Source organism: Budorcas taxicolor, chromosome 13 (genome assembly GCF_023091745.1).
Source record: "Budorcas taxicolor isolate Tak-1 chromosome 13, Takin1.1, whole genome shotgun sequence".
In the NCBI taxonomy this organism is placed as follows: Eukaryota; Metazoa; Chordata; class Mammalia; order Artiodactyla; family Bovidae; genus Budorcas; species Budorcas taxicolor.
Window position 1 is genome coordinate 66,517,411 of NC_068922.1, and position 27,626 is coordinate 66,545,036.

The following is a 27,626-nucleotide window of genomic DNA, read 5'->3' on the forward strand; positions in this document are numbered from 1 at the left end:
CCTGGTGGCTAGCAGGGCCCTCCCCGCTCCAGTGATGGACGGCTGGCCTGTGTGCACCCTCTTTCTTATAGCAGCAGAAGGACCCAGACCTGAAAGTTGTGGTATGATTCAGGGCTGTTGACAGACATACTTAAGCAGAACAAAGGAACACTTGCTGAGCCTCAGACAGGGAAAGATATTCCCGTACAAAGTGATAAACCAGGCATAGGCCGTATGGGTTCCTTATCTCTTGTAAAGAAGTATTCCAGGCCCAAGGCCCATTTTTATGTGACTGAGTGGGATTTGAAATACTGCATGCATGAAGCTGCCTTTCCCAACAATTCTTTATTGAAATTACTTGATTACCTCTCTTTCTTCCCACTGGACTTTGATTTCCTCTAGGGCAGTGACTATACTGTACCTACTGTATAATAAATACTCAGTGAATGTGTCTTGACTGAAGAAAAAAAAGAATGAAGGTGAATGAATGAAGCAGTGAATCAGTGATGAGGTGGCTGAATTTGGGTTTCTTCCAGGTATCTTTTTATGTGAAGACTTGGCACCCTCTCAGTTGCCTTCTCTTTCTTGTCTCTCATTTCTTGATGGAGAGAAGATTAAGCTGAGTTTGTGATTGTTAGTGGCCCTGGTCATAGGACTCACTGGGTTGGGTGAAATTTAACAGTTGATGATCTTGATAAAAGTCTGATTTCAATACTGTAATAACCTGAGAGTTGGCTGGAATTTTTTTTTCAATTTCAGCGCTGTCTCTGACTCCAAAACAAGATTAACTAATCATTTGTTTCAGTTCAGTTGCTCAGTCATGTCCGACTCTTTGCGACCCCATGAACCGCAGCACCCCAGGCCTCCCTGTCCATCACCAACTCCCGGAGTTCACCCAAACCCATGTCCATTGAGTCAGTGATGCCATCCAACCATCTCATCCTCTGTCGTCCCCTTCTCCTCCTCAATCTTTCCCAGCATCAGGGTCTTTTCAAATGAGTCAGCTTTTCACATCAGGTGGCCAAAGTACTGGAGTTTCAGCTTCAACATCAGTCCTTCCAATGAACACCCAGGACTGATCTCCTTTAGGATGGACAGGTTGGATCTCCTTGCAGTCCAAGGGACTCTCAAGAGTCTCCAACACCACAGTTCAAAATCATCAATTCTTTGGTGCTCAGCTTTCTTTATAGTCCAACTCTCACATCCATACATGACCACTGGAAAAACCATAGCCTTGACTAGATGGACCTTTGTTGGCAAAGGAATGTCTCTGCTTTTCAATATGTTATCTAGGTTGGTCATAACCTCCCTTCCAAGGAGTAAGTAAGTGTCTTTTAATTTCATGGCTGCAATCACCATCTGCAGTAACTTTGGAGCCCCCCAAAATAACGTCAGCCACTGTTTCCACTGTTTCCCCATCTATTTGCCATGAAGTGATGGGACCAGATGCCATGATCTTCGTTTTCTGAATGTTGAGCTTTAAGCCAACTTTTTCGCTCTCCTCTTTCACTTTCATCAAGAGGCTCTTTAGTTCTTCACTGTCTGCCATAACGGTGGTGTCATCTGCATATCTGAGGTTATTGAGATTTCTCCTGGCAATCTTGATCCCAGCTTGTGTTTCTTCCAGCCCAGCGTTTCTCATGATGTACTCTGCATAGAAGTTAAATAAGCAGGGTGACAATAGACAGCCTTGACGTACTCCTTTTCCTATTTGGAACCAGTCTGTTGTTCCATGTCCAGTTCTAACTGTTGCTTCCTGACCTGCATACAGGTTTCTGAAGAGGCAGGTCAGGCGGTCTGGTATTCCCATCTCTTTCAGAATTTTCCGCAGTTTATTGTGATCCACAGTCAAAGGCTTTGGCATAGTCAATAAAGCAGAAATAGATGTGTTTTTGGAACTCTCTTCCTTTTTCAGTGATCCAGTGGATGTTGGTAATTTGATCTCTGGTTCCTCTGCCTTTTCTAAACCCAGCTTGAACATCTGGAAGTTCACGGTTCACGTGTTGCTGAAGCCTGGCTTGGAGAATTTTGAGCGTTACTTTACTAGCGTGTGAGATGAGTGCAATTGTGCGGTAGTTAGAGCATTTTTTGGCATTGCCTTTCTTTGGGATTGGAATGAAAACTGACCTTTTCCATCCAAATATTTATACCAATGCTACTTTGGGTTGTAATTGCTGTTTTCTCTTTACCCAGCCTTATAGGCAAAAGATAAGAAACAATACAGCAAGGTTAATTTTTATTCCATGTTGGTTATATCTGGCACATCCATTTCCATTTGATCTTTTTCCTTAAACATTTATTATTTTCCTGGATTAGGCACTTCCTTGCTGTGGGAGCTTTTTCCAAGGATGAGACGTAGTGATTTGCCCAAGCAGGGTCACACACTAGTAACAACAAAGTTAGGTGTCTGACCACCAGAATCCATTCTCTTCTGTCTGCACTATTCTCCCTCTATTAATTGGACTACTTTGGCAAATCCCATGGATGGAGGAACCTGGTAGGCTGCAGTCCATGGGGTCGCTAGGAGTCGGACACGACTGAGCGACTTCACTTTCACTTTTCACTTTTATGCATTGGAGAAGGAAATGGCAACCCACTCCAGTGTTCTTGCCTGGAGAATCCCAGGGACGGGGCAGCCTGGTGGGCTGCCGTCTATGGGGTCGCACAGAGTCGGACACGACTACAGTGACTTTGCAGCAGCAGCAGCATCATTTCGAATGTACTATATATTTTATACAGGCCGAGGACACACATGGGTTTCTGAAACAGGAGGTGATAGAGCTGCTAAAAGTTCACTTAAGGTTAAGTAGCCTTGGGACACAGATCTGTAGCAAGCGCAGAAGTCAGTTAAGGTGGGATAATTTCCCCATCACATGGTAGGAGTGTGGTGTCCTGGCAAGAGTGAGAGCTTGGGGCTTAGATTGACTGCTTGAATCCTGTGTCCACTATTTTCCAGCTCCTTGACCTTGGGCAGCTTGTTAAGCAAGCCATCCCCCGAGCTTTGGTTTCCTCACTTGAAGAAACGGGGAATGGTCTTAACCTACCTGGCAGGGTTGTGTGAGGATTGAAAAAATAATGAAATGTCAAGTTCTGGGTATATAATAAGCACACAGTTAATGGTCACTGTTCTGTAGCTTCGATAATCACTTGGTGAGGAGTCTGGAGGAGGAATTCTTTATGATTTCTTTAAACCCCGTGATTCTCTGACCTCAGTGGCTCCTGAGAAGCTCTTGGTAAGGTTTATATCCAACTTGGCCTATTGAGGCCTGTCCTGGCTTACTTAGGCAGCTTTGTTTAAAAGAGGTGGCCAAATTCCCTTGTGTATAGGGTTTCTCAGCCAGTGTCTCTTTGTGTTTTTGGATATGTTTACTGGAATTCTCAAGTTTCTAAGTAATTTCAGTCTGAGACAAGAGAGTAGGATTGATATCAGGCTGCTTTAACGCAGGTGTTATAAACAAGATTAAGAGGTTGTTGAAAGGATATCAGTGGAGCTCCGGGGCTAGCTTCCTGGAGTCACTCTAAATTGACAGCTAATGGGTAGTTTGCCTTGATAGCTCTCTCCGAGTTGGTTGTAACCAGCTAGAGATTCACCCACAGAGGAAACCTTCTTATGAAAATTCACTTTACTTTCATTTATAAAAAAATAAAGCTATTATAACTTGTAATGATGTCTTCACATGATACAAAAAATAAACACACACACACAAACAAAAACAGTGTCTTTGCACTGTTTTAAGGTAAAGCTTCTTTTAAAGACTTCCCTGATAGCTCAGTTGGTAAAGAATCTGCCTGCATGCTGGAGACCCCGGTTTGATTCCTGGGTCGGGAAGATCCGCTGGAGAAGGGATAGGCTACCCACTCCAGTATTCTTGGGCTTCCCCTGTGCCTTAGCTGGTAAAGAATCCTCCTGTAATGCGGGAGACCTGGGTTTGATCCCTGGGTTGGGAAGATTTCCTGGAGAAGGGAAAGGCTACCCACTCCAGTATTCTGGCCTAGAGTATTCCATGGATTGACTAAATAGTCCATGGGGTTGCAAAGAGTTGGATACGACTGAGGGACTTTCACTTTTTTTAAAGGAGATCAAGTAAGTTTTTTTTTTTTTTTAATGCTAAAAGCCTACCAAGCTTCCAGGAAAACTTTAAAAAGGAGAGAGACGGTTCAAAACAGTTATTTTATTCTACCATGTATTTAATTTTTTTTCTGTATAAAACATTATTTAATTATCTTGATCCTTGGTGGAGTTTCTTCCTGCCCAATAAGGTATGCATTTTGCCTTATCTAGTTTACTAGACAGTACTGCTAGGAAACTTGAGTATCCTAAAATGTTTTTGAGGTGAGCAGTTACTAGTTTAAAATCACCTTGAAGCCACTTTTATACTCTTCCTGAGAGCATTGTGCTGGTGGGGATACAGCTTGTAGGGGGAATTTGTAGGTTCCCAGGAGGCATTCACCCAGGTTACCAAAGAATTCCTTTTGGTCATTTTCCACATGGTCATTGGTTCCCTCTGTTTTCTGGGTAGAAGAAATGTTTCTGACTCGAACTTACTTACCAACCTTGTCTTTATTGGGAATGGAGGTATTTTGCTAACTTTAGTGGTTTGTAAAGCTTCTAAAAATAGTAAAACCTTTGAGTTGAGGAAAATAAAGTGTATCCTAGACAAAAGCAGACACGAAGCCATCTCTTTTCGTTGTTTTTGATGGACTCATCAACAGGCAAGTGTTGAGGCCATAACACCAGATACTTTATTCAAGCCGAGAGTGAAAGGTAAATCGGCACTCCAGTGCTGGAAAGTACATTGTAAAATCGTGCTACATTTGCAGACTTTAAAATGTTATTTGTAATGTTGAAAAATACTCTTTGACAAGATAGTTCAGTCGCTCAGTCGTGACCAACTCTTTGTGACCCCGTGGACTGCAGCACGCCAGGCCTCCCTGTCCATCACCAACTCCCAGAGCTTGCTCAAACTCATGTCCATTGAGTTGGTCGTGCTATCCAACCATCTCATCGTCTGTCGTCCCCTTCTCCTCCTGCCCTCAGTCTTTCCCAGCATCAGGATCTTTTGCAATGAGTTAGTTCTTCTCATCAGGTGGCCAAAGTATTGGAGCTTCAGCTTCAGCATCAGTCCTTCCAATGAATATTCAGTACTGATTTCCTTGAGGATTGACTGGTTTAATCTCCTTGCAGTCCAAGGGACTCTGAAGAGTCTTCCCCAGCACCACAGTTCAAAAGCATCAATTCTTCTGCGCTCAGCTTTCTTCATACTCCAACTCTCACATCCATACATGACCACTGGAAAAACCATAGCTTTTACTAGATGGACCTTTGTTGGCAAAGTAATGTCTCTGCTTTTTAGTATGCTGTCTAGGTTGGTCATAGCTTTTCTTCTAAGGAGCAAGTGTCTTTTAATTTCATGGCTGCAGTCACCATCTGCAGTGATTATGGAGCCCAAGAAAAATCTGTCACTGTTTCCATTGTTTCCCCATCTATTTGCCATGAAGTGATGGGACCAGATGCCATGATCTTATTTTGAATGTTGAGTTTTAAGCCGGTGTCTTTCATAAGATGTTCAGGGTAAAGTTTCACGTGAGTTCTGTCTTCCTTCAAATAATTGTGGCAGCCATTGTGTAACAGATTTGTGTGGATAAGTTTTAAGCTTTAAAAGAAATAATGGTAATATCTGATGTCCTGGACTCCAGAGATCAAAATCATGTCAAAACCCTTAAGGAAATAATAAGCAGTTGTGAAAGAGCTAGGCTTTGTGAATGAATAACATGGCATTTCTCACTTATGATCTGGTTCTCACTCAGTCAGTCTCAGTCCATTCAGTATACTCTGCATATTTCCCCCTCCCCATTTTCTAAAAATATCTTCACTTTTTCATTCCTATCTGTCTTTCTGCTAGTATATCCTCTCCCCCCACATCACAACCACTCTTTCTGTTTGAAAGAGGAATGCAGTTTTGAGTCTTATATCTGAGCCTTGGGTCTAAAACTATGAATAATTTGAACATTGCTATATTAGTTTGTTATTTAATGTTTAAAGATTAAGAGTGGACTGGTGTTCGTGGTAGGTACCCACTGGGCTCAGTGTGGGCTGCCCAGATGATCTAGGAGAAGGAGTTTTACAGAAATCTCCGTGTAGACAGATGACAGTAAGCTCTTCTGGTCAGTGAGCTTTCAAACAGGCAAGGAGCAACTATAGAAAAGAGCTTTCCTGGCTAGCGGCATGGGCAGAAAAGGGACAGAAGAGATCTTAGTGTTAGTTGAATGATGATGGCAGCAGGGAAAGATGATGCAAATTACTACCTTTGAGGTAATAGTTTCTGAAGTTGTGACCAAGGAAAGTGGACTGGGGGGTTGTGTATACTGCTGCTGTCAAAGTGGGAGTTAGAGTCCAGACCCAGCTCTATGGCTTCAGGCTCAAGTCTTGTCACTTCCCTGAGTCATAGTTTATTCACCTATAAATTATGAGGTTACACAGACACTTTACTATTCTTACCTCTGAATACCACTTGGTGCTACCAGGAGAAAATTTGCTAAGCTGTGGCCCAGAGGGGCATAAAATGATTAAAGATGTAAATACAGAATAGATGAATTCTGCCTGGTTGCTGTCATCTAAAGATCCAGGTAATTCTGAGACTATGCATACATTGTATATGTTTGCTAATTATTGTTGTTCAGTTGCTCAGTCCTGTCTGACTCTTTGTGACCTCATGGACTGCATGCAGCACCCCAGGCTCTTCCGTGTCCTCCTCCCGGAGCTTGCTCAAACTCAACGTGCATCGAGTCAGTGATGCCATCCAACCGTCTCATCCTCTGTCATCCCCTTCTGCCTTCAATCTTTCCCAGCATCAGGCTCTTTTCTAATGAGTCAGCTCTTTGCATCAGGTGGCCAAGATATTAGAGCTTCAATTTCAGCATCAGTCCTTCTCATGAATATTCAGGATTGATTTCCTTTAGGATTGCTAGTAGTGAATTATGATTTTGAGTAGGACATTGGTTTAGGCCTCCTCTTCCCTTGTCATCTCTCATTGATTTAGCATCATGGGTTAAGTACCTGCTATGAGCTGGATGCTGTTGGATGCTGAGTGTGTTAGCAGCAAGGTTAGATGTCAGGACACCTACCCTAGAGTACCTAGCCTATGATTTAGTGGTGGAGATGGAGATTTATTAATGCACATGTTGTGTACTGATAGAGGTATGATATGATACAGTGCTGAGGAAGCTCAGAGGTCTTCCTGGGCAGCATTTGGATGACTCTTAGAGAGGGTGACCTTTGGGTTGGAGTTTAAGGCTGAGTAGGATTTCTCTGGCTGGAATAAAAGGAGAAAGGAGGGTGATCTGTTCTTCATGGTAGCACTATGTATTCACTCCATTCCAAGGCATCATTTGAAGAACTGAAGATGACTCCTGGGTCCCTTCCAGATTCTTCTCTCATTCCCTTATTGGTTGTTTTTCTGTAGCAAGGGTTCAGACCCTGTGTTACCCTGCTCATGCAATATTGAGATTACAGTGCCTCTTTTAAAATGTGGTGGCTAACTCTGTTCCATGGGACTGTAGCCAAATTGGATATTTTGCTTCTAATAGTGCACCCTTAATATGCATTCAGTTTTTAAAAAATTTAAGTTGGTCATCCTGTTGAAAAAGACGTTTGCTAAAACTGTCAGCTCTGAAGTCATATCTCCCCTGGCAGGGACTTTATGTATTACTATTTTGAATTTAAACAGGGGACTTGACCCTGCTCATACTCTTTCGGTTCAACCAGTTAGGATTCTACCTGTCTGTACTACCATTCACCCCGTTTAGGATAGTGATCACTTCTAAGAAGGGCGATAAAGAAACTGGATTAAGGAGGGATACACAGTGACGTGGGATTAGAGAAGGGCACATAGGACACTTCAGCAGTATAATATTTTATGCTAAAAAAAAAGATATGAAATAAATTTGGCAAAATGGTACAACGGGGAGGGGAGAAGGAGAAGCTAGTAGGGAATCATGCAGAACAAGTGATCCCCAACTGGTTGTAGTCCCTTGATATTGTTACTCCTGACTAAGGCTAAGGGTTTACAATACCTACAGAGTATCTTTTATCTCAACAAAACCTTTCACGAAGTCACTCAAGTGGGCAGACAGAGAAATATAATTGTGATTACATTCTGCGTCAGAAGTAATTGTAAAAGTCTGTTGTGTATGTAGGACTTTGTGGTTAGCTGTCATGAAAAGAAATTGAATCCCAGGCTCTGTTTTCTTTTCAAAGTGCTGTATCTTTATTTTACTTACTCTTACTCTCCCTTGCCTGATTAAAGACAATCCTGTGAGGTAACAGAGCAAGGGCAGAGCATTTTTATAAATGCACGCTAGTAGGTTCAATGACTGGTCTAAAGTCACGTGACTTTTAAGTGGCTCACTAGCACTCAGATTTCTCAGATTATTGGTCTCCTCTCTCTGCACTGTGCTCTGCTGCTTCTTTCAGGTCAGTGCAGTTCTATTGTGGCGGTGGTTCTTGGTTTGATATCTGATATTCCCTCCAGTACCTAATAGAGTGATATTCAGGTTCCATTAGCTCAGTAAATACTTCCTGAGTGAATGAATGAATGATCATGCTTCTGGTGTAGCTAACAAAACATTCATATTGTCTGTTAAAATGGAGGTGGTTTACCTTACAATGATTTTACAAGTATCTGCCTCTGTTAGGCTTGATAAATAAAGAAACCAAATCAACATTCGGCTTTCTGATGCAACTGCAGAATTAATCAGAGAAGATGTCAAAGTAAATCACAAACGCTAAAGAATAGTTTGTACTTCCAAAAAAGAAATTATGCACATTCTTTGGAAGCGAGATGAACATATATTCAGGCTTTAACAAGGAGTAAAAATTCTTTTGGTAGGAAAAATTGTTAAGTAGGGTCTTCATGACTGGTGATTTAAATCATAAATCACATCCATGTTGCTTGTCAGCCAATCAGATTCCAAATCATACGTGAGATCTTTGGTGATGTTTCTTTCTGATGCATTGATTTCCCCTCACCCCCACCCCTTGTGGACATTGTTAAAACCCACATTCTCGAGCAATTACTGTGCTGTTAGTATCTGTAATCTTTTAAATTGGGAGTTAAATAAATGAGGGTTCTGTTTAATATTTGCACTGACTTTGCTTTGAGATTTTGAGTTTTTGGTACCTGGTTTTTCTTCAGAAGAAAAGGTGGCATATTGCCATGATTCTTCCAAAGGCATAATATATAATTATAGGTGAATGTCTGGAATTGCCACTGAGATATTTCTTGAAAATGTGATTACGATAATCCCTTATGTTGATAATAGTGCTTTATAGTTTACACAAAGCCCCTTTGTAAGATGTTTTAATCATCACAACAACCCTTTGAGTGGGTAGAATTTTCTGTCTCTGATGACTTTGATCCCTAATTATGAACTCTGGCTGATGATACTTGCAGCATTAGAGACTGTGAGCTTTTCCAGTTCTGGTGCCTCAGGCAAATTTGCAAGGGAGCCCTGATGTTAACTTTGGCATGTTTCATGCCTGCAAATATTGATTGAGCCAGAAGCCCTAGTTGTAAAATGTCACCAGTGGATGTGCGGCCAGCAAAGGCAGGGGAAAACTCATTACCGCAGCTCATCTGTAACTTCTGGGTCAGGCCACTCACTACCATCTGGTCAAAATGAATGTTTGAAAACCCCTTTTTATTCTGACAAAGTGTAATCAGGCGAGGTTAACAGCAGATGATTTCTGAGCACTTCGAATTGGTTAGAGCAATCCGTCCACAATCTTGGGTTTGTGGCATCCCATATGTCTAATCATCTGAAGAGGTATCGGAAAGCTTTAAAATTATGAAATCGCAAAATAAAGGTAGGAAGGAATTGAATTATGTATATACGTCCCTTAACTGTGTTGCATGTACTCTTCCCCTCTCATATTGAAAGTGTTTATTTTGAAAAGAAAAGGCAATGGGAGAGGCAGAATGAAATAGGATTACTGTCTTAAAATCTGAAGTTTTTTTTTTTAATGCGAGAGTGAGACTAAACCAATGTTATATCGCTTTAAGGAGAAAGATTATGGACTGGGGAAGAAAATTATAAGTTGAAAGGTTTCTGCTTAATTGAATGAACTCTCTGAGTGATCCGGAGATGGAGAGGGTGCAGTTTAGGGAGAAGGTGAAGTTTCTGGCCACCAAAAGTGTTGGGAAAGCCCCAACCTATACCCAGTGTTTTAAAGGGTCTTCACACCTCAGAAAGATAATCCGGTTAGATGAAGGGTTCCTGAAGTCTGGATTGTCTCTAGCGCCTCAGAATTATTGCATAAGGTTTCGAATCCAGATGTACACAAGCATTTTCTGTAGAAGGAATCTCAGTCTCTCAAAATCTCTCTGAAAATTGATCAATCTCTTCTCTATTTCTGTCAGCTCTGCTCTTCTCTCTCTCAGAAATGTGGGAGTTAAAAACACAAATTCAATGGAAAAGTATTACCAAATACATAGAAACTACTTGTTGTCATTGTGCATTTTCTTACTCATTGGATACTAAAAAATGCAGCTGGGTATGGGGTCTGTCAGATATGTTGACATTAAAAATGGGATCCTTATTTTAAAAACTGATAATGGGCAATACCCTTTCCAACCTTGAATTTCTTTGATTTTGAGTCAGGTGTGTCCAAGAGAGATACATGTATTGTCTTCTATGGGCTAAACTGTGATCAGCACTTTAGAAAGACTGGCCTTTATGTGTCTACATACATATATACACAAATCTCTGTGTGTTGTTCCTAGTCTGTAGATTGAAAAAACTCAAACCTGGAATGAGTAAGTTACTTTCCAGGGCTGCTAAGTTAAGGGACCGGGATCTGAATTTAGGAAAATCTGACTCCAAAATTCCTTCTCCAAACAGGATATCACCACTGCACACAGGTTAGAAATGACTGATTAGTATGGCAAAGGAGGAAACGAACTGTATTGGAAATTAGAAGCCTTATGTTATTACCTACCACAGACAAGGTGCTTAAACACACTGAGCTCAAATTTCCCTATTTCTATAAAAAGAGGGGCAAACTAGATTATCTCCTTTAGCTCAGATTTCCGAGTCTTCCCTATTGTTTGATATTTAGGAAACGGCCCTTTGTGCCCCCACTTGGAAGACCCATATTCTGAAGATATGTGACCTGCTTGGTGCTAGGTGAAGAATTCCTGGTTTATTATAAAGTTAACAGATTTCCTTTGAGTTCTTCCATTTCCTTAATAAAATTGAACATATTTTTTCTGCCATTAACATCAAAGTACATTTTGTGAAAATTATTCCATTTCTTAGCCAGGTAACTCGGAATATTGAGCTACTTTTAGATGTTCCCCCCACAAATGCACATCTACATTATATCCTAGTACAAATGTGCTCTTCACATTAATAATTGCACTGTGTGTTTTCATAATTTATCATAATGATACCATTATTGCTTATTATAGAAGTCCCCTTTCTTCCCCCCCATCCCCAAGTCTAATTGAGGTCGAGACAGACCATAAATGCGATAATATAGATTGCATGCTCAGAGGAAATGGAGTTGGTTTCATAGTGGAGTTTTAATTTAGGATTCGTTCTGGTGAGGTAGCCTCTTCCTATGGTACATTACTTTGAGCCCAATATAACTGCATTTTCCCACAGCCCCTCATTATAGCTACAGCTTCTCATTGCTTTTTAATTAAAAAGAGAGAGAGAGACAGAGAAAGAGAGAGAGGGAGAAAAATGAAACCTAAAGCTTTAGGTTGGATATTGTCTGGGTATGCAGGGAGTATTCTAGACAGATTGTTTATTTAATTTTTTAATGCTTTCAAAGCTTTCATGGAGATGTCTTGATTTTTATTTCTAGTCAGATGGGTATATATATATCTCATCCATCATACACAGACACACAAGGCTTCAAGATTTTTGGAAAGTTAAAAATATATATTTATATATGCATATATATATATGTATATACTCACATATAATATATATGTAATATGTATTCTTGGAGCTTCCTATTGGCTTTGAGCATGTAGGAACCCTTTGTGTAGCCTAGAAAGGATACCAGCTGTATCCTGTAGTTGGCTGGTGTCAAACGCTTAGTGAGCGTTTATTCCACTAACCACCTATTGGGAGTAAGGCAGGGAATTGTAGAAGACTGTAAAAATCCTTAAAGGCTGATGTTCTAGTACATCAGAAGTTAGAAGTTAGTCATTTTTTTTGCTGTGGGCAGCAGCAGCCGAGAAATGACTTTATTAAGAACAGTTTCTTTTGTCATTCCTTCATCTTGAGGGATTCCAAACACCTTTCAGATACCCAAACAAATTAATCTCCAAAGGTGACTGGTAAGAATGGCTTAATCCTCTTGGGATTGGTTGTGTGAGACACAAGGAGACCTCAGGCCTGAGCTGCTGACCTCTCTCTGACAGGTTGTGAGTGTTCTGTTTCACCTTTCTGGATCCAGAGCCCTTTGGCTCTTCCATAGTGAGATCAGTTTGACAGCTCCTCGGTTCTTCCCTGTCTGCATATTCTTGCTTTGTTTTATGCAACTGAGCACTCCCTCAGTGGTGAATATGGGTAAATATAATCTAGAAGTTTATTTCTGGGTCAGGATGTTGTTAGCTTCATAGGTTTTAATGGGTGATCTTTCATAAATAGGACTTCAGCTTTGTATGAGTGCCTATTTCATTCAGTGTTGCCAGAAACCCAATTTTATTTTGACATTATCAGGGAACAGGAACCCCTCAGATGAAAATTCCTTAGACCTGGGATGTCAGTAAGGTAGCCACTAGCTGCATATGTCTGTTGGGCACTGAAATGGGGCACTGAATAGGCCTGTGTTGAGATGCATCACGAGGGTAAAATACATCCACCAAATTCCAAAGATTTAGTATTTAAAAAAAAAAGTGAAATACATCATGAGTAATTTTTTTATATTCATTGCATGTTAAAATGATAATATTTTAGATATATTGGATTAGATAAAATAAAATTAATTTTGCGTATTTCTTTTTACTTTTTAAAGTTCGGCAGCTAAAAAAATCTTAAATTACATCTTTGGCTTACAGTGTATTTTGACTGACTGCTGTGGCCTAGACTTTTAAGCCCCTTGAGAGCAAAGCAGTGTTTGTCTTATTTTCCCATGTGTCCCTAGTCCCCAGCGCAGTGCCTTACATGGAGTTGGCGTTTACTATATCTTTGTTAAAGAAATGAATTTTTAACCTTTATTACTTAGAGTGGTCAGATTTCAGAAATGAATAGAAATTTTTCTATTTGGAGGGTTATTAATATCTGAAAGAACTGAGAGTTGAGAAGAGAAGTGAAGGACAGAAATTCTTAAAATTTTGCCTTGGGAGAGAAAAATGCTAAAATAAAACATATCCGGGCCTTTGAACAACTTATGCATCTGTTGGAGGGTGGGATGGGAAGCTGGTATGTTGGCGAAGGAGCCTTGTTGAACTATCCCAGTGGGTTTCCCAGTGTTTGTTTCGGTCATAGAGTTGTCCTCCATGAGAGGAGGTAAAGCTGAATACCCTGTGTGAAGAGGAAGGAAATTGGAGATGCAGTGGGTAAACCTAAAGGTTGCCCTCTTAGGAATGTGCTTAAAACTCTTCATGAAGATTAGCAAAGCTATTCTTGTCTCCAGAATCCATTCTCGCGGTCTATCCTATTCCATTACCCTAATGGAAGCCTGGGACTGGTACTAGGGCCAGGCTGATGACTTGAGGATCCTTCAAGCTTTGAAGTTCTTTAATAAGCTATTTGTTGAATGAATGGCCTAGCAAATGCTACTTTAACTTGGCGGAGGTCTTGTATGACTTAGGTTCATGGGTATTTGTTTTAGCCTGAAAGTCCCTCAGATCTGTCTCAGTTAGGGTTCTGGAATCATGGAAATTGGCAAACTTGCCAGAGATCGGTTTCAACTTTTAAAAGGCACCGGGTTGTCTTTACAAGAGTTTATTAAAGGATCTCAGGCATCCTGTCTCCCTGCTTATAAAATAGAACTGTTAATTACTTCTCATCCCCAGAGATGGGGTGAAGATGAAAAGGAGAGCTTTAAGTTCTGCAGAAGGAAAGTGCTATTTCATTGGAAATTATTATTATCAGTGGTAAAAATTAAACTCTTCCCTGACCTCTGAAACGTTTGTTTTACAGAAGTGGATTAGAAGATGTGTTCAAAAGAGCCATTGCCAGTATTCTTTTTTGCATTTTTTAACTGTGGCTGAATTTAGCTTTCCCCTTTAACTGTGGTCCACTGCCTTTTCCCTCTGCTCTGAGATAAACAATCCAGAAACCTCCTCTCCGTGGAGAACTATGGAGTTCATGCTTTGACTTGGCTGCTGCAATAGGCTCACACTAATCAGAACCACAGCAGGGCTTATTTTATGAGCCCGAAAGAATTAGTGCTCCCGGGAGGGCTGAAGTTCCTTACCTGCTGGGGAGCTACAGATTTCCACTTTAGAGCCTGCCCTCCTTTCAGAGCTAACTACCTCCTTCTCCTTCTCATATGAAAACCACCACCTCCTTTTCCTTGTGGTCTGTGGTTACTGCCATGTTGATTTCCTTTCTCTTCTCCTCCTTTTTAAAATGTCGACGGGTAATAATGGCAGCAGTTTTGGTAATTTTTATATTTATGGAAATAGAGTGTGATCATATGAAATTATAATCTATCCCAGGGAGACTCAGGAGCAGAGCAAAAAATAGCAGGTGGCACCCCACAAACCAAATTGTCTAATGTGAGTTTTCTAAGCGGTGTCGTTTGCTGAGACTTACTGAAGCACCTGGTATGTGGACCCAGCAGGGTACTTGAATATAGAGGGGAATGACTTTGCACCACTGGGGTGGCGGAGTTCAGTAACAGTGTGGCTTATAAGTCACAAGATGAGATGTGTAACATGTAGAAGAGAAATTTGTTATCACCAAACAGCTTAGCAGGATGGCAGTGAATGCAGCATTTTCTTCACTTTGCTGATAGCATACCACATTGCACCTAGCACACCGTCGGTGTGTGCAGTTAGTATAACAGATAAAGAAAAGCTCATTGAAGAGTCTTACACAAGTGTTTGTGTTGGGGAAGACGCAATCATTTGATGAATTAACTCACAGAAATAATTTTATATATGCTTCCCAGGTGGCTCAGTGGTAAAGAATCGACCTGCCAAGCAGGAGACGTGGGTTCGATCCCTGGGTTGGGAAGATCTTCTGGAGAAGGAAACAGCAACCCTGTCCAGTATTCCTGCCCGGGAAGTCCCATGGACAGAGGAGCCTGGCAGGCTACAGTCCATGGTGTCTCAAAAGAGTCTTACATGACTTAGAAACTAAACAACAAACATAATTTTAATTTGTCTAGTACTGTTATATGAATAATTTCGAGTTCTTTCACTAATGTTTGCAGCCATTTGGTACAAACTTCCAGTTATGAGATAAATAAGTTCTGGGAATCTAATGTATAACAGAGGGACTATAGTTAAGAATACTGTATTATATACTTGAAAGTTACTAAGATCTTAAATGTCCTTGCCATCGGGGGTCGGGGGTAAATGTAATTATGTGAGGTGATGGAGTTGTTAACTCACCTTATTGTGCTATTATTCACAATATGTGTGTGAATCACATCATGTTGTCATGTGTACACTTTAAACTTGCACAGTGATTAAGTTTTTAATGTCAGTTAATATTAACTGACATAGTGTCAGTTATATCTCAATAAAGCTGAAATACAGATACACAAAGAAACATTTTTTTTTTTAACTACACAGGGAGGAAAGGGTTGTAATCTCCATTTTCAGATGTGAAAACTAAAGGTTAGAGACATTAAACGAGGTGCCCGAAGCTGCGCAGTAGCACTCGAGCTGAATGGAGGCATCGGGCTGTTGGGTGTCTACTGCAGTGCTCTTCCTCCTCAGTTCTGAAGCCACTGAGTTCAGAAGTGCTCCGGTTTAGTCCAATTGAATGGCAAGCAGTTGTAAAAACTGCTCTTTTGTGACCGAGTGTTGTAGACCCTTGGAAGTTGTATATGTAGTATTCTTTGTTTGAGCTGCTTGTGAGTGACTATAATCTGTCTCAGACCTGAATTAAAACCATGTGCTAAGGGATTGGTGTTGGAGACTGAATCCTAACTATTCGGTTTAGTTCAGTTGAGCCGCTCAGTCATGTCCAACTCTTTGCGACCCCATGAATTGAAGCATGCCAGGCCTCCCTGTCCATCACCAACTCCCGGAGTTCACTCAAACTCACATCCATCGAGTCGGTGATGCCATCCAGCCATCTCGTCCTCTGTCGTCCCCTTCTCCTCCTGCCCCCAACCCCTCCCAGCATGAGAGTCTTTTCCAATGAGTCAGCTCTTCACATGAGGTGGCCAAAGTACTGGAGTTTCAGCTTTAGCATCATTCCTTCCAAAGAACACCCAGGACCAATCTCCTAACTATTAAATTGAGCTTAATTAGCTCAAAGTGACTTTGTTCCCTGCGGTTTCTGTATAAAGAAGAACTTTTGTGAAGGGCTAACCTTTGTGTCTTGAAAAAATTCTGTAACAAATAAAAGCCAACTATCTTGTAGGTCAGAGAAGGCAATGGCACCCCACTCTAGTACTCTTGCCTAGAAATCCCATGGATGGAGGAGCCTGGTGGGCTGCAGTCGATGGGGTCGCTAAGAGTCGGACATGACTGGGCGATGTCACTTTCACTTTTCACTTTCATGCATTGGAGAAGGAAATGGCAACCCACTCCAGTGTTCTCGCCTGGAGAATCCCAGGGATGGGGAAGCCTGGTGGGCTGCCGTCTGTGAGGTCACACAGAGTCGGACATGACTGAAGTGACTTAGCAGCAGCAGCATCTTGTAGGTGACTGTAACCCTGTATGTATAGAATCTTTAAGGGCCTGAAAAATAATGACTTAGAGCTTTACTTCCTTTTGTGGTAGAAATTGTGCGCTATGGTGCTTTTCGGTTGGGGAATTTTTGCATGCTTTTGGAATATTTGGTGTGTATTCCCTTCTATGTATTTTCCAGCTCTGAAATCCTGTGTTTCTTTTTTGTCTTTCTTAGCCCAACAGGGGCACAAAACGTCCCCGGGATGACGAAGAGGAAGAGCTGAAGATGCGTCGGAGACAAGCTGGTACTCGAGAGCGTGGCCGCTATCGGGAGGAGGAGATGACTGTGGTGGAAGAAGCAGATGATGACAAAAAACGGCTGCTTCAAATTATCGACAGAGAGGGTGAGGAGGAAGAGGAAGAGGTAAGGTGGCAGAGATGGGCTGGGGGCTGAGATTCTCAGCCTTGATGCAGTATCTGTAGAGCGTAATTTGGGATTAAATGCTTAGTTTCTCTGAGCTTCCTAGCTTAATCTGTAAAATGGGGTTAAGAATATTCGTTTCACAGTGTTGGTATGAAGGTTAAGTGGAGTTTGGAAGGCATTTTGCAAAGTGTGAAGAACATTACAGATAGAGTTTTAAAATTATTTTGGATTATATATTATAACAGAGGCCCAAACACTGAACTGTGGGGCTATTGATATGGACTGAGGAGGATCACAGTGGTTTCCTAGCCCATACTGAGGGCATATAGAAGGCATTCATTTTTAAGCACAGTCAATAGTCTTTGAAAGAGGAATAGAATTTTATCAAACAAGTGGAAGAAGGGCCTTTCAGGCAGTTAAAACGGCCTTACCAAAGCAACAAAGTTGAAGAAATTACAGGGGGAGGTAAGGGATTGGGTGTTTATATGTGACTGAAAAAATGCTGTTTAGGGAAAGAGCTGGCCAAGCCTTTCTATTTGCTGTTCCTCAGGTGGCCTCAGGGCCTTTGCACTCGCTGCTGCCTCTGAACCTTTTCCTTTCTGTGCCCTCTTGAGAGTAATCATTCTTTTACTCTTGCACCACTTAATTCTGCATACTGTCTTCACAGCTCTTGCCATGATCTGAAATTCCTATTTGTTCTTTTACTCATTTGTTGTCCTCTCCCCAACCTCCTCTGAAAATGGGGACTGGCGGGGTTTTGTTCACAGCTGTATCTCTAGCATTCCAAGCAATGCCTAGCTCTTGGTGTAAGCCCTTAACTAATATTTATTGAATGAATAAATGAATGAAGCTGAAAAGAATAGAGGTAAAATATCAGTGATTAAAAATCAAATGACCTTGCCTTTGTGTCTTTTGAAATCCTGAAGTGTTAACTTGTATATTATTTCACCCTGGCATTTTGTTCAATATGAATTATGGAAATAGATTCTTAAGAGCCAGCTGTTTTTTGGTTCCCTCAAAGACATGATGCTAAGTTTGGATTTAAAAAAATGAAGCTGGAGTGTGACTCTGAGAAGAAAAAAGAATTGATTCATATTCTGAAAAAGGTCTTTACTGTTATGACAGTAGCCCTCTCCCCATTAGGATTTGTACCAGTGCTAATTTGGGGGTCTGCCCCTAAAAGGTGGTGACGCTTTGGAAATCTGTGGTGGGAGACAGACCTGAATTTCCTCTCTGAGGACAGCAGCCCTGCCAGCCTTAGACCAACAGTGTGTAGCACATCTTCCCTCTCGCCCTCCCTCCTCTCTAGCTTCTGCTCAGTCTGTTAGCCCTGCAGCAGCAGTTAATTGGCAGGTATAATTCCCGTGTTGGGCACTGCTGGTACTGGGGGATTAGGCTAGTAGCTGTCATGGGTAAATGGTTTCTAGCCTGGGAGACAGAAATGCAGTGTGGGACCAGCCCTTCCGTGAAGGGACAGGGAAAGAGAGATCGCTTTGTAAAAATGACACATGGAAGGCTACAAGCCCAAGAGTTATTTTCTCTCTGCCACCGAAGTCCCATTTGATGAAAAACAAGTGATGTTTGCCCCTGTAAAGTCACGTGAACTTGTAAAATATGATTGTCCTTTTTGTGCTACACCACCAGCATTCATCTTTCTGAAATCTCCCTCTGGTTTCTGACGTTGAGCTATTGGAGATACTGCTGTGGCCGATGACTAAGACTGATAATTCAGTTTTCCCCCAGTGTTGGAGACAGATTAAAGGAGGGAAGGCCAAACCCTGGAGAGGCTAAGACTTTGGGAATCCTATGAGAGCTGTGTTATTAACACTAATAAAGTTTTCTTCTACAGGGTGGGCAGGATGTTAGCTAAGGAAAAGAAGAGCCATGGGTATTGAAGTTGCTTAAAATTGATTTAACCCTTTCCTATAAATTTAAATTATTTTTTAGTTAAATCACAGTGATAAGTTGGATACATTAACAGTTATGCTAAGAGTTACAGTAAGGGCCTCCCAGGTCGTTCAATGATAAAGAATTCACCTGCAAAGCAGGTGACACAGGTTTGATCCCTGGGTCAGGAAGATCTCCTGGAGAAGGAAATGGCAACCCACTCCAGTATTCTTGCCTGGGAAATCCCAGGGATAGAGGAACCTGGCAGGCTATAGTCCATGGGGTCACTAAAGAGTCAGAAATGACTTAGCGACTAACCAAGCTACAACAAGCTGCAGTAATAGCTTACATTAGTATAGTGTCATGTAGTTTATAAAACAGAATTATGTGCTTCATGTCTTTAGGTCATCTCTGTGACCTTGAAAGATACAGGTAATAGTTTTCCCCTCTCTGCTTGCCTTCCTTCCTTCCTTCAACAGATCCTCACTGGATGCGTCCTGTATGCCAGGCCCTGTCCTGGGCACTGGAAAGTCAACAGTGAACAAGCAGACACAGGCCACCAACAGGGATTGGGGTTGGTGAGCTGACTGGGCTGAATCCTGCCAGACCATCCTTATATAGGTCATGTGAACAATTTGGAATTTTATTCGAAATGCAAGTGGATGAACTCACATATGAGGTAGAATCAATGAGACTTGGTGAGGGTTTGAAGATAATAAATTCAGCAAAGTACCATTGCTACATGGGTAGTAAGTAGTGAAGCTACAGCTCTGAGTCCTGACTGGGCCAGAGCACTGACTTCAGTTTTTACCAAGTCAGGGAACTTCTCTTTAAAGCCATAGACACTGGGGAGCAGGTTGTGGGTGGGGAGGGTGGTTCCAACAGAGCACCTCAGGGTCCAGGAGTCATTGATTAAAAACCTAAGAAATGTGTCATGCCCAAATGAATGTTACAGGGATCTCCCATTTAAAAGTCAATATGTTAGAATCTAAATTTAATAAAATAATAGCTAACATTTTGGGGAACTTAAAAGAATTAGGAGATGATTCAGTGCTTTCCAAAAGGATCTATTTCTGGTTCTCTTAATGGCAGTTTTTTTCGGTGTGAGTTACGGTCAGTGACTACACAGCTGTGAAGCTAGGGGTTGGGAGAGTGTTAGAGAGGCAGGGTGAACTGCAGCACGTTAAACTGGGAAATAAACTGAAGAAAAAGCATTTCCGAAATTTTAGTGTAGATTTTTTTTTTTTTGGAGGAAATGATTCTGTTTTCAAAAACTCATTTTATTTGCCTTTGTAGGTATTATTCCAGTATATGAGAAGTGAGAAAACTATGTGGCCTGCTGGGGTTCTTTTATGCTTACTCTGAGCGAGGTTACTAAATTATTGTTGCTGTATCAGGATTCCAGGTCCCTGTTTGATTCCCTTCTCAGCAGCTAGGATGGGCTAGACACAGTAATGTATAAGAAATGTAATATAATGTATAAGAAACACAAAGCAGTGACTGTTGCTGCTTAACAACCATTCTTATATTGTGTGTGTGTGTGTGTGCTTAGTCAGTCATGACCGACTCTTTGTGACACCATGGACGGTAGCCCACCAGGCTCCTCTCTCCATAGGGATTCTCCAGGCAAGAATACTGGAGGGGGTTGCCATTTCCTCTTCCAGGGGATCTTCCCAACCCAGGGATTGAACCCAGGTCTCCCGCATTGCAGGCGGGTATACAAAAACAGGCTCTAAGTTGAATTTGACATGTGGACCACAGTTTGCTGATGCCTGGTGTGGGGAAAAGATTGAGGGTCACTGTCACTGACTCAGGGTTTGACCTTGAACAAGTTCTTTTAAACCTCTGAAGGTTATCTTACTTGTATGAAAGAAGAGAACGACGAGATAAATATTAGATAATATTCATTTACTATTGTTGCTTACTCCAAGGCCATACGGTATGCTCGAGAAGTATTTGTTGAATGAGTGAATCTTTAACACCTTAAGCTGAACTTCCTGGGCTAAATGTGAGACACATAGAGTAATGATACTAAGTAGCACATGATGTAGACCCTTAACCCTCATTCTAATGGGGGGTGGAGGGGAGTATGTGTGTATTGTACACTCCATCCAGAAAGGTGAGTGGCAGGTGGCATAGTAAAAGCCACGGGAAGGAAGTAGTGATTAGTGAATAAGAAACAATCCCTTTGGACTGAAATTGTTGTCTCTTTACACCAGGAGGAACCATTGGATGAAAGCTCAGTGAAGAAAATGATCCTGACATTTGAGAAAAGATCATACAAAAACCAAGAGTTGCGGATCAAGTTTCCAGACAATCCAGAGAAGTAAGGCTCCGATTTGCTGTTTTTTGCCTCTTCTCCTCTGAGATGTTCTGTTTGCTATTTTTTGTTTTGCTCTTTGTGTGTTTTGTCTGCTCTGGTTTCTGTGCTTTGGGTCGGGAGTCCCAGGATGACTCTCATGTTTGGGAAATCACTAGAAGTTCTCTCGGGACTCAGAGTCAGTGGTGCTCTCGGGTACACAGTAGGATCAGCAAGGGGAAAAGACACATCAGGCAGTTTGGAGACATTCATATATAGGCTTCCTGTGTTTTCTCCCGCCCTGTGGGAGGGGTCAGCAGACAGGCTCCTTCTTTCAGAAATGCAATACATCATCGCGTGTGCCCTGTTTCTGTTAGGGAAGCCCATCTGGGACTGAGACCAGGATATTTATTGAAGGCAGACCATGGCATTCTCTGCCAGCAACAACTACTAAAATTGCAGATTCACAGACGGAAAGCAGATGTTCAGTGCCCCACATGAGCAAAGCAACCTTATCACTTAGGAACTGTTTCAAAAGCCAGGTTCCCAGATGGAGCCTAGGACCTGTTTACTCTTTTTCACATTTCTCTTCAAGGCCCCTAGAAAACTGACCATGGCTGCCAGTAGCGATGGCTTTACTACTGAGAAAGTGTCAAAGGCTTTGGGGTTAGACAGATATGGGTGTGACTCCCACATGACCTCCAGTAAGTCAGGTCTTCTTTCGTAGCCGCAGGTGTCTCATCCGTATAAGGAAATAGTACCTCCTTCACAGGGTTGTTGTGAGAAATAAATGAGAATAATGATAAGGGTTTAGCTAAGTATTCGGCACATAGTAAGTGCTCATGAAATGATAGTTATCTGATTGCTCCTCAGTGCACTATGAAGTGCTGTTCTGAAGACTCTGATAACTTTCAATCAGTTTTGAATCCTAAGTAAGTAGATTTTCATACTTATACAGATTTTAATATCCTAAATCTCTCTTTCTCTCCCTTCCTCCCTTCCAGGACATATACTTTTAATGAATCTTAATATTGTCCCTAGGCAATGAGGAGAAGGCAGTGGCAACCCATTCCAGTACTCTTGCCTGGAAAATCCCATGGACGGAAGAGCCTGCCAGGCTGCATTCCATGGGGTCGCTAAGAGTCGGACACGACTGAGCGACTTCACTTTCACTTTTTACTTTCATGCATTGGAGAAGGAAATGGCCTGTTCTTGCCTGGAGAATCCCAGGGATGGGGGAGCCTGGTGGGCTGCCGTCTATGGGGTCACACAGAGTCGGACATGACTGGAGCGACTTAGCAGCAGCAGCAGTAGCAATGAGGAATTGAATAGTATAGTCTTTGCACTCAAGTTTAAAGGTTACTCGGGGACAAAGAACTCTGCTCAATGTTATGTGGCAGCCTGAATGGGAAGAGAGATTGGGGAGAATGGATCCATGTATATGTATGGCTGAGTCCCTTTGCTGCCCCTTGAATCTGTCACATTGTTAATTGGCTATCAGTTCAGTTCAGTTCAGTCGCTCAGTCATGACCAGCTGTTTGTGACCCCGTGAATTGCAGTATGCCAGCCCTCCCTGTCCATCACCAACTCCCAGAGTTCACCCAAACTCATGTCCATCAAGTCAGTGATGCCATCCAGCCATCTCATCCTCTGTCATCCCCTTCTCCTCCTGCCCCCAATCCCTCCCAGCATCAGGGTCTTTTCCAATAAGTCAACTCTTCACATGAGGTGGTGGCCAAAGTATTAGAGTTTCAGCCTCAGCATCAGTCCTTCCAATGAACACCCAGGACTGGTCTCCTTTAGGATGGACTGGTTGGATCTCCTTGCAGTCCAAGGGACTCTCAAGAGTCTTTTTCCAACACCACAGTTCAAAAGCATCAGTTCTTCAGTGCTCAGCTTTCTTCACAGTCCAACTCTCACATCCATACATGAAAAACCATAGCCTTGACTAGATGGACCTTTTTTGGCAAAGTAATGTCTCTGCTCTTTACTATGCTGTCTAGGTTGGTCATAACTCCCCTTCCAAGGAGTAAGAGTCTTTTAATTTCATGGCTGCAGTCACCATCTGCAGTGATTTTGGAACCCCCCAAAATAAAGTCTGCCACTGTTTCCACTGTTTCCCCAATCTATTTCCCATGAAGTGATGGGACTAGATGCCATGATGTTAGTTTTCTGAATGTTGAGCTTTAAGCCAACTTTTTCACTCGCCTCTTTCACTTTCATCAAGAAGGTCTTTAGTTCTTCGTCACTTTCTGCCATAAGGGTGGTGTTATCTGCATATCTGAGGTTATTGATATTTCTCCCAGCGATCTTGATTCCAGCTTGTGCTTCTTCCAGCCCAGCGTTTCTCATGATGTACTCTGCATATAAGTTAAATAAGCAGGGTGACAATATACAGCCTTGAGGTACTCCTTTTCTTATTTGGAACCAGTCTGTTGTTCCATGTCCAGTTCTAACTGTTGCTTCCTGACCTGCATATAGGTTTCTGAAGAGGCAGGTCAGGTGGTCCGGTATTCCCATCTCTTTCAGGATTTTCCACAGTTTATTGTGATCCACACAGTGAATAGTTGGGGCTTATAGAGAGCTTCACAGAAGAAGTGGTATTTAAGCTGATTTTGATTTTAGTTAGGCCAAAAACAACAGGGAAAGGCATGCCAGGCAGTGTGACCAGCAGGAACAGAGGCACAGGGGTATCAGAGGGCCTCCTATCCTCACGTCAACCTGGAAAGGCTGGTGTCCGCTGCATTCTCTCTGTACGGTAGATGAGGGGGTGGAGAGAGGAGAACCTGGGTACTGGACCTCAGGCCACAGCCCCCTTTGATGGTGGGAGTGGCTAGATGAGAGCTCAGCTTTCCCAGCGCCAGAGTCCCGTCAGGCTTTGCGCTGACCGCCGCCATACGACATGGGCTTCCCTGATGGCTCCGTGGTAAAGCATCCACCTGCCAATGCAGAAGATGCAAGAGGCGCAGGTTCGATCCCTGGGTTGGGAAGATCCCCTGGAGGAGGAAATGGCAACCCACTCCAGTATTCTTGCCTGGAAAAATCCATGGACAACAGGCTACAGTCCCTAAGGTCACAAAGAGTCGGATACGACTGAGCAACTAAGCACCACCACCAGCACTACCATACAGCAGGAGTTATACTTGTCATAGCGCCATGTGTGTGTGTTTGATTATATAAGTAGTATGCAAATAGGCTGTCATCATAAAAAATACCAAGTGCATGAGTAGAATGAAAAATGTGAAAAATGAAAGCTTTCTTTCCCTGCACTGACCCCGTTTCCATTCCCCTACTTAGAGAGAGCACCTGTGAACACGTCTGTGAGTATCCTTTTTCATTATTTTCTATACACTGATTTACATATATATATATATATATATATATACATATATATACACGTATGCAAAAAATTTTTTCCCACCTAAGTCATACTATACTTATCTTGCACCTTTACTTTTTGGTCATGAAACGAAATATCTTTCAATGTTACTATATGCATATTTCCCTTATGTTTTGTGGCTGTTTGCATAGTATTTTGTAGTTTGGAGATACCCATGATTTATTTGTTATGTTTTTATAGATGGACATTTGGTTATTTTTTTTTTTTTAGTCTCCCTTTTTTATTGAAGCATAGTTGATTTACAGTGTTATTTCTAGCACTGACTTTTATGAGTAATACCGTAGCGAACCTCTGTGTACATTTGTCTTGGTATCCGTGTGTTTCTCTAGGATACATATCTAAATATTGAATTCCCAGATTGAAGGCATGAGCATTTTAAACTTTGATGTGTGTGTGCGTGTGTGTTCAGTCGTGTCTAACTCTTTGTGACGCCGTGGGCTCTAGCCCGCCAGGCTCTATCCATGGGATTCTCCAGGCAAGAAGACAGGAGGCAGTTCCTCCTCCAGGGGTTCTTCCCAAGCCGGGGGTCAAACCCGCATCTCCTGCATTTCCAGCACTGCAGGCAGATTTGTTCCCACTGAGCCACCTGGGTGAGAGCTACTGCCGAATTCTCCACTGTCTCCTTTAGTTCTTCCATCAGCAGCTCTCCTTCCCTGCACTCTTGCCCATGATGAATTTGATCTGCCTTCACATCTTTGCCGTTTGTTTTATTGTTATTTCTTTACTCAGTGGTCTTTCTGCATTCAACTTTGTGCTCCTTTTAGGTGGCCTGTGTATTGCTTGTCTCTGTAGTACCTAGCATAGTGCCTACCATACTGTAGGTACTCAGTAAACATGAGAGGTCTTAACGTAGCTGATGTCATGTTTACTATATCCCCATTTCTTGGAACTTAAGGCTACATTATGAGGCACCTATGCCATAGATGGATGACACTGGAAATTTAAGAAACTCAGTTTACTTCTTGAAATGCCAGTATTGCCTTTGCCCATTTGGTGGGTATACTTTAAATCAGTGGGTTTCTGCAGCTTTTGTTCACCATCTACATCTTAGGTACTGCATGAATTCATTGTTACAATTCATGAACTGGTTTTAAGGAAATGTTATTTTATTTAAAAATATCAACAGTGTTTGTCATTCAGACAATATATATACTATTTTAGTTTTTAAATCTGAACATTTGAAAATTTAAATCATGCATAAAGAACATTTTTTTTTTTTTATGTCCAAAAGCAGTCAGGAAACTACATTGTGTTTTAACCCTGAGTTCTTGAATTCTTACTGGTGCAGTGTCTTTTATAATTCTCTAGACCAGCGAGGTGCAATTAAGATGAAAATTGCTAGAGCATATTTGAATGAAACTTTCCGGTTGAGATCAGAAACATTCAAATTTATTTTCCCATATATGCAATTGTCATTTTGATTGCATACCAAAAAATGCCTCTCTTCATTTGGCTGCGTTTCAGATTCAATTGACAATTCTCCTTATGCAGCCTCTGCTCTGCTCTGCTCTGTGTGATCTTTCTCCCAAACATCACATAGAGTGGAGTGTGCTATTTCCCCAGTAAGTCCTTTAGTAGCTTTTCTCTTCATTTTTGCAGGGGCAGAATTATTTAGTTTAGTGGCCCTCAAGTTTTTTAGTCTCAGGCATCTTTTGTACGCATAAATTGTTGAGTACCCCAAAGTGCTTATCTTAGAAGATTCTAGAATATTTAAGCACACATATCATTAGCCATTAGAGCAGTGGTAGCATCACATGTTGTATAGTCCTCTGAAAAACTCCACTGTACACTCCCGAGAGAGAGTAAAAGAAGCAAATAATGTTTTGGAGTTATTCTAAAAATAGGTTTGATGTTATAGACCCCTGGAAAGATCCCCAGCCACCACCTACACTGACCCTGCAGTCCCAGGACCATGCTTTTAACCAAGTGAAGAAAGTACCGTGTTCTCTGTGCACTTAGAGTTGGTTTTGTGATTGCAGGAGCATGCACTGGTTTCTGGTGCTTTTATAGTGTTTTTGAACACTGCTGGTCACTTGCTAAAATTCACTTTTGTGGTTGAAGGAGGACATCCTGCTGATATGAAGCAAATGTACATGAGCAGGCTAGCGGAATATTCTCCATCATACCAGATGGAATCAGTGACCCCATCTCAGCCTGGGGTACTGTTTTAATATGTTGCTCTATTGCTTTCCCATTGACCTCTAACTTGATCCTCTCCCCCAGCTGTGAGTCATCTGTTGCTGAACGTATGCCTAATCCATAGATAGCCGTCTGCAAATACTGTAGCGTGTGCTTAAAAATGAGTCAGCTTGTACTTCTGTCAGCAAAAAGAGAATTTTCTTTGTTATAGCATAGCAAACTTGATGGAATCTAGATTCTTTGATTGCCTACTATCTACCAACAATTGTTAGAAACTTTTTTTTAATCTCTTCTAATCCTCACTTTAACTCAGAGAGAAAGATGAAGGAAGTTGAATTTTAGAAGTAGGTTAGTCGCTAAGAGTCGGACACAACTGAGCAACTTCACTTTCACTTTTCACTTTCATGCATTGGAGAAGGAAATGGCAACCCACTCCAGCGTTCTTGCCTGGAGAATCCTAGGGACGGGGGAGCCTGGTGGGCTGCTGTCTATGGGGTCGCACAGAGTCGGACACGACTGAAGTGACTTAGCAGGAGCAGCAGCAAATATTCTGTCTCCCCTGACAAGGTTGCTCTGCGTTCCAGGGGCAGTTTTCTTGGGCAGTGCTGGATATTCTTGCTACTAATTGGATGCAATAGATTATTTATATTTGTGCTAGGGTAGGGGTTCAGTGAGGACAGCAAC

At 41.9% G+C, this 27,626-nt stretch overlaps 1 protein-coding gene across 1 annotated transcript in view; it reads left to right on the plus strand.

Annotated features, from left to right (window-relative positions):
* The window catches only part of CTNNBL1 (catenin beta like 1), a 160,887-nt gene that overhangs the window by 14,993 nt on the left and 118,268 nt on the right, over positions 1 to 27,626 (plus strand). Inside the window, exons 2-3 of the mRNA XM_052650500.1 lie at positions 17,029 to 17,217; positions 21,324 to 21,430. Coding sequence (XP_052506460.1) covers positions 17,029 to 17,217; positions 21,324 to 21,430 — 296 coding nt within the window. The remainder of the gene's footprint in view (positions 1 to 17,028; positions 17,218 to 21,323; positions 21,431 to 27,626) is intronic.